The 7,326-nt window shown below is 45.6% G+C and overlaps 1 protein-coding gene across 1 annotated transcript; it reads right to left on the bottom strand.

Annotated features, from left to right (window-relative positions):
• Nucleotides 1–200: 200 nt before the first annotated feature.
• Nucleotides 201–931, bottom strand: LOC103726314 (cytochrome c oxidase subunit 6A2, mitochondrial). Its single transcript, XM_008823787.3, has 3 exons — nucleotides 775–931; nucleotides 476–612; nucleotides 201–398 (listed from the first exon to the last, which is right to left on the bottom strand). The coding sequence occupies exons 1-3, from the start codon at nucleotides 845–847 to the stop codon at nucleotides 315–317; spliced, it is 294 nt and encodes a 97-aa protein (XP_008822009.1). The 5' UTR covers nucleotides 848–931; the 3' UTR covers nucleotides 201–314.
• Nucleotides 932–7,326: the final 6,395 nt, after the last annotated feature.

Genomic DNA, 7,326 nt, shown 5'->3' with positions numbered 1-7,326 from the left:
TTTTTGGTAACCGGAGGGTGCAGGGACTCCTACATGGTGCTCATGAAGAAAGCCCCTTTGGAACATTTTGCCTGTCAGCCATTTGGGAACAAACACTGCATGCCAACAGCCCTGCAGGCATGCTCTGAGGGGGTTTTCAGTATGACCATCGGTTACCACCCTGAGGGTTTCTGCTCTGTCCCCAAAGAGCCAGAGGACACAAAAGTTCCACACCTTTATTGCACTTGAAGCTTCTGCTGGGACCCCAGGGGCGCTCACAGCCTGTGGGCAAAGGGTTGACCTGGAGACTGTGGAAGAACATGTCCACTGGAACCTCAAGGGTGCTCATAGCCCGTGGGCAAAGGATTGACGCGGGGATTGTGGAAGAGCGTGTGGTTGCCATCCCCCCAGGAGAAGGGCTGTAGAGAAAGCAGACAGGTCACCTTAGTCCCTCCTCTGGGATCTCCTGAAGCCCCTCACCCATCTTTTGCTGTACCTTGGTGCGGATGCGGAGATGGTGATATGGGATGAATTCTGGGCGCTCATGATGGCCTGCATGCATCCAGCAGTTGAGGGAACAGAGGGCCACACTGGGAAGCGCCAGCACGAAGGTCAGGAGGCGCCAGGTGCTGGCTGGGGAGGCAAAGACCAGAAAGCAAGAAGAGAGAAGCAGTCACTGGGCCCAGTGGCTGGTGGGGAATGTCACGAGAAGAGGGAGGTGGGAAGGAGAGGGAGGGGAACAGATGAACTAAGCCTTCGTTCATGGCTTAGTTCATGGAGTCAGGTCCCACTCACCTCCTGCCCCTCCATGGTCTCCTTTGGCTGCACTGGCCAAACCCCGACTCAAGACCCTCAGAGGTAGAGTCATGGCTGAAGGGACGCTGGGAACGGCACTGTCCTTCCACTCTCCTTCACCCAGCCTGCGTTCTCCTCCCTTCTCTGAGCCAATCACTTGAATGTCTATTTTTAGGGTTATTTAAAATGGGATTTGACTGGCAGGAGATCCTTTCCAGACAGCTGATGCACTGGCAAGGGAACACTTAAAGTAAAACATGCATCTGGTTTAGTGGTACAACCCTGTAGTTCCAGCATTTGGGGGGTGTAGGCAGGAGGATCTAAGTTCAAAGCCACTTTTGGCTATGGTAGTTAGTTTGAGGTCAGTTTTGTCTTGAAAGACAAAAACAAGAACAAAACAGCAAGAACAAAATAGTGAGAGAAAAGGCTGGGGGTGCAGCTAGTTGGTAGACTGCTTAGAGTATTTGTTTGTCTAGAACCCATAAGGCCCTGCATTTTGTTCCCAACCACATAAACCCAGTGTGATAGCCCAGATCTGTAATGCCAGCACTTGGATATGGAGGCAGGAGGATCGGGAGTTCAGGGCCATTCTTGGTTACATAGCAAGTTCAAGGCCAGCCTGTGCTACAGGAGACCCTGTCTTAATAAATAAATATCTGCATAAATAAAGTAAAGTGTGCTATTATTTTTCACAACGGCAAGGAACTTATTAAGTGCTGTGTTCCCAGTGGCTGGCACATGGTAGGCTTCTAATATGTATAAAATGAATGAAGTACCAATTAAAACAATTTTTAGGGGTTGGAGAGATGGCTCAGCAGTTAACACCCGCTGCTCTTGCAGAGGACATGGGTTCAATTGCCAGCACCCACATGGTAGCTAAAAACTGTAACTCCAGTTTCAGAGGAATCCAACACTCTCCTCTGACCTCTGTGGGCATTACACAGCACAGTTGCACTTACACACATGTGGGCAGTACACTCATACACATAAAATCAGCTCATGGTATTACTAATACATGCAGAGAGGCCTATACAAATCTGAGGTTAAAAACGAACCCCTCTGTGGGTCTGCAGTGTGCAGTGAGACACTCACTGCTGGGTGCTGGATGCAAAAAACTTCACCAACACATTCTTCTACCCACATCCTGCTTAGAAATGGATTCTTTGCTGAGCATGATGGTGCACACATACAATCCCTGCACTGAGGAAGCTGAGGCAGGAGGATTGCTGTGAGTTTGGTGCTAGACTGGGCTGAGGAACAAGACCCTTTCTCAAACTCCCTCACCCAAAATGGATTCTCCACATAAGTCATTTCCTTAGGCTGCCTCCTCCACGTCACTGAGTGATACAGCACTTTCTGGCAGTGCTTAAGTCCTTGTGCTCTAGTGCTGACAAGGCTGGGAATTAGGTCTGGTTTCTGTCTTAGAGAGGCAGGAATTGTACTGTGGATGGAAATCCCCAAATATAGGAAGAGTATTCGAAAGACGCTACGGTGCCAGACAGACTTGGCAAGTGTCTTCTGTGAAGTGTGCTATTTCAATCTGAAAACTTAACTACTTGGAGGAGAGAGAAGAAACCCAGGCAGGCTTGCATGAATCTTGCATTGACTCGGGTCATCAGAAAGCCACAGGACTCAGAAGGGATAACATCTGCCTTCCTTATTTTTATTCCCTCAGCAGCCAGCACGGAACCTGGCGTGAAGTAGGTGCTCCAAAACACCTGTCAAATGGATGTTTAAACCATGTTACTTTGATTAACTCTATATATAAAAAAAAAATACTACATTTTTTTTTCCTAGGCAGGGGTGCTGGAGGTGGGTCTCAGAGCCTTGTGCGTGCTAGACAGGCACTGACAAAGCTATATTCTCAACCCTTGGATTTTTGTTTCTCTCTCTCTCTCTCTCTCTCAATTGCTGAGATTACAGATATGGCTTAAATGGTGCTCAGAATAATATTTTGAACAGATGCCTACACACACACACACACACACACACACACACACACACACACCCATCATTCATACACACATAAAACTGAACAGCTTCTACCTGAACATGTTCCTCCCTTACTTCATCTTCCTTGTTGACCCCTCACTGGGCTGTAATGATTTCTTCCTGCAGTTGCCTCACCCTCTTGGACTTTAGAATTGCTGTGGAGACAAGGCTTTACCTGGTATCTATCGCCCTCCATACACAGCTCCCTCAAATCCCCTCCCTATTATGTGCGATTCTGATTATTGAAGAAAACAAAAAGAGGGTTTTTTTTGGGGGGGGGGCTGCAGAGATGGCTCAGTGGTTAAGAACACTGAATGTTCTTGCAGAAGACGCAGGTTCAGATCCCAGCACCCACATGGCAGCTAACAGCTGTCCGAAACTCCAGTCCCAGGGGATCCAACAGTCTCTTATGTCTGCAAAGGGCATTGCACGACAGGGGTGCGCTTACCTACATGCAGGCAATACATGTATACACATAAAATAAATATAATAAAATTATTAAGAGGGTTTTTTTATTTGAAGACTCTAACCCCCCCAACCCCACCCCAAGTAGTCCCTCGGAGGTTTTCTGGTGGCCATTGCCAGAAAGAAGGCTGGGAATTTCCACCCCTCTCTGTGCTCAGCTTAGCAACTCCTAAGAAGAGACTTGTTTGCTGGGACTTGTGTTGATTACCACTGTCCTCTGCTGCCATCATGTGGTGCACTTGCCCAAGTACCCGAGGCTTTTACTTGGTGATTCTTTAGACAGACTGTGGGAGTTTTTGTTTACAATAGTGTTGGTTTTGTGTGGTGCTGGGAATTGAACTTAGTACCCCGGTATGCAAGGGAATTGCTCTACCACTGAGTATATTCTTAGTCCATGTTTTTTTTTTTTTCCTTCTATTTGCTTTTTGAGACAGATTCTCTCACTGCATGCCCCAGGCTGGCCTGGGACTTGAAATCCTCCTGCCTAGGCCTCCTTAGAGCTGGAACTGCAGGTGTATGCCACCTCATTCAGCTGGGGTTTTGTCGCAACTGTTTCTGTGTTGATATAGTACAGTTTCCATATCCACCACTGTTCCATAAGTTCTCCCTTACACTACTAAGTAGATTGTTGACAAATCTTCCTATTTCTAGAAGTCTGGTTTATTCTTTGCTTCAAGGCAGAAAAAAACAAACAAACAAAACAAAACAAAACAACTCATTCAATTCCCAAGCCCTAGTGTGCATCATCCCAAGAATTTGTAGACATTTTCCAAGTAGTGGTGGTGAAGGGTGTAGAGGGGTGACTCAGTATCAACTCTCTTCCCTAGGGACACTGCATACTATTGTTACCAGAACTTTGGAGGATTCCTGCCAGAGTCACCACATGTTACTGGGGAATCAGGGTTCCCTCTTGGAGTTCTTAGTCCTTTTTTTTTGAGACAGGATTTTCCTGTATCCCAGCTGGCCTGAAACTCACTATGTAGATCAGTCTGGCCTCAGTCTCACAGAGATCTGCCTGCCTTTGCCTCCTGAGTGCTGGGATTAAAGGCATGTGCCACCACACCCAGCTGTCCTTAGTTTTCTTAATAAAAGAATTTAAGAATAGAGTCAGAAGAAAGCTTGAGGGCAGTTTCATTAGAGCTTAAAAGAAAAACCCCATGGCAGGCAAGCTGCAAATCTTAGCAGTTGGCTGGAGAAGGAAGATGGAGAGTAGAAAGAAAAAAGCCATGTCATTTGAGTTAAGCCCTGTACCAAAGGTCAGCTGCATGGCAGCGAGGGGAGCTTTAGAGAAACAATGAAGCCCAAAGTGTTAGGGAACGCATGCTTAGTCTCTGGACAGCATCTTGAAGAAAAAGACTGGACAGAAGAAAAAGAAAAGCTACACCTAAGTCAGGACTCAGAAGGATGGGCAGACTGAACAGAACCTCTCAGCAGCTCTGGAGAGACTGCACAGGGGCAGGAATTCTGGGAAGAAAAAGAACATTATCTCCTTAAAGGGATAATTATTCCCCCATCTCTTTAGTCAGTAGAGGCCAGAAGATGGTGTCAGATCCCCTGGAACTGGCATTACAGATGGTTGTTAGCTGCCATATGGGTGCTGGGAACTCAGCCCAGGTCCTCTGCAAGAGCAGCTTCTGAGCCATCTCTCCACTCTTAGTCCATTACTTTTAAATTCAGCCTCATTCAAGTTCTTGCGACACAGGCAGAATGCAGCCAGATTTATTTATTTTATTGCCAGAAAATAACCTGAATGGCCTCTAGTCCAGTTCCCATTAGAGTCCTTGATCCTCTCTGAAACTTCACGAGCTGGTCTTTCACAGTCCACATTTTACTTGGCCATCTGGTCTAGCAAAATCTTACCAGGATGGCCCATTAAGTTCTTATAGAATTTCAATGCTTTCTAGCCCGAAGTTCTGAACTCTTCCACATTCCTCCCAAAAACATTTCCAAAGACCAGAAATGGGGTCAATCCCCTGGAACTGGAGTTATAGATGGTTGTCAGCTGCCATGTGGGTACTGGGAACCCAGCCCAGGTCTTTTGCAAAAGCAGCCAGTACTCTTAACTTTTTAGTCAAATTTCCATTTCCTATTTTTTTTTTAATTCTATGTGTATGTGTATGTGTGTGTATGTGCCACAGTGCAGGTGAGGAGGTCAGTGGACAACTTGTAGGAGTCGGTTCTCTCCTACCATATGGGTCCCAGGATCAAACTCAGGTGGTCAGTGTTGGTGGCAAGTGCCTTTACCCACTGAACATCTCCCTGGTCTCCGTTTATAATATGTTCATTATATGGGTTCTCATCCTGAGGAGAACCCTAACTAACACAGATTTTGATATGCAGAAGTGATTCCATTGCTTTGCTAAACCTCTGTGGTTCTTAGGTCTTTGGAAATGTTTTTTGGGAGGAATGTGGAAGAGCAAGGTCCTAGGAGCCTGTAAAACTCTGTTTCTATATGGTCATACCTCCTCCTCTGGCTCTTACAATATTTCTTCCCTCTCTTCCACAGTGGTCCCTGAACCTTGTTGATCTATTTAATTTTAACTATTCCAGCGGGTGCACAGTAGAACTTATTGTGGTTTTACTTTACAGTTCTCTGGTTACTGTGACTGGACCAATCCCAAGAACTAGTACATTTATCTATCTGTCTGTCTGTCTATCTATCTATCTATCATCTATCTATCTATCATCTTACTGTACTCTACCACTGAGCTATAGTCTCTAATTCTCTTAAAAATTTGTAATTATATTTATTTGTTAGTGTGTGTGCATGTGTGTGCATACATGCCACAGCACATGTGTGGAGGTGAAAGGACAATTTGTGAAAGTCAGCCTTCTCCACCACGTGGGTCCCGGCCATCAAACTTGGGTCATCAGCCAGGACTTCTATCAGTCAATTTTTCTGTTGTTGTGCTAAAACACCATGACCAAGGCCTGCATGTGTGTAAGTGCACCTGTGTTGTGTGATGCCCTCGGAGGTCAGAAGAGGGTGTTGGATTCCCTGGAACTGGAGTTACAGACAATTGTTAGCTGCCATGTGGGTGCTGGAAATTGAACTGGGGTCCTCTGGAAGAGTAGTCAGTGCTATTAGCTGCTGAGCCATCTCTCTAGTCCCCAGTCTTATTATTATTTTTATTTTGAGACTAGGTGTCATTAAGTTGCCCAGACTAGCCTTAAATTCACTCTGTAACCCAGGTGGGTATACAACTTGTGATCCTCTGGCATCAGCCTCCTAAGGAACTGAGATCAGTGTTCACTTCAGCAGCACATATACTAAGGAGCTGAGATTACATCAGCCTCCCACGTGCTGGGTTACAGACATGTGCTATGATACCTGACATACAAGACTTCTTTATAAACATGCATAGAAGTACTACTGATAATAGGCATATCTGTAAATAACCCTAATGTCCAGTGAGTGAAGGGATAAACGCATTGTGGGATACTTCTACACTACTTAAATAACCCTAATGTCCAGTGAGTGAAGGGATAAACGCATTGTGGGATACAATGGTATACTACTTGGCAACACAAAAAGGCAACATGTAGCAAATGGACAAATCTCACAATTATATCAAGCCAATGAAGCCAGACACAAGAGTATATAATGTATGGTTCAATTTATAGGAAATTCTGCAATAGACAAACACTAGTTTCTAGGGGCTGAAAGCCTATCAAGTAAATTAGAGTGGGGCTGGAGAGGGAGTAGCTGACCACAAAGAGGCATGGAAGAACTTTGTGGGACTGGCGTTGAACACACAGAGGGTTTCTCTGTATCTTGAGTGGGGTGGTGGTTGTGCCTGTATATACATTCATCAAAAATTATGAAATGGGGCTAGGATGTAGTTCAGTTGGTAGTGTGCTTGCCTAACATGAAGCCCTGAGTTTGATCCCAGCACTGCATAAAATTGGAGGGGATGGTGTGCATATAAGTAATCCTGGCACTTGGGCTGTAGAAGGAGGAGGATGATTCTTTCAAGGTTCAAAGGTCATCCTTTGCTACATAGTGACTTTGAGGAGAAGTCAGCCTCGGATACACCAGATCTGTGAAATAAATCAATAAATAAAAATGAGAGAGAGAGAGAGAGAGAGAGAGAG

Source organism: Nannospalax galili, unplaced genomic scaffold (assembly GCF_000622305.1).
Source record: "Nannospalax galili isolate Female #2095 unplaced genomic scaffold, S.galili_v1.0 scaffold788, whole genome shotgun sequence".
Classification (NCBI taxonomy): domain Eukaryota; kingdom Metazoa; phylum Chordata; class Mammalia; order Rodentia; family Spalacidae; genus Nannospalax; species Nannospalax galili.
The sequence above is the reverse complement of the archived record's forward strand: the minus strand, read 5'-3'. Positions and strand labels throughout refer to the sequence as shown.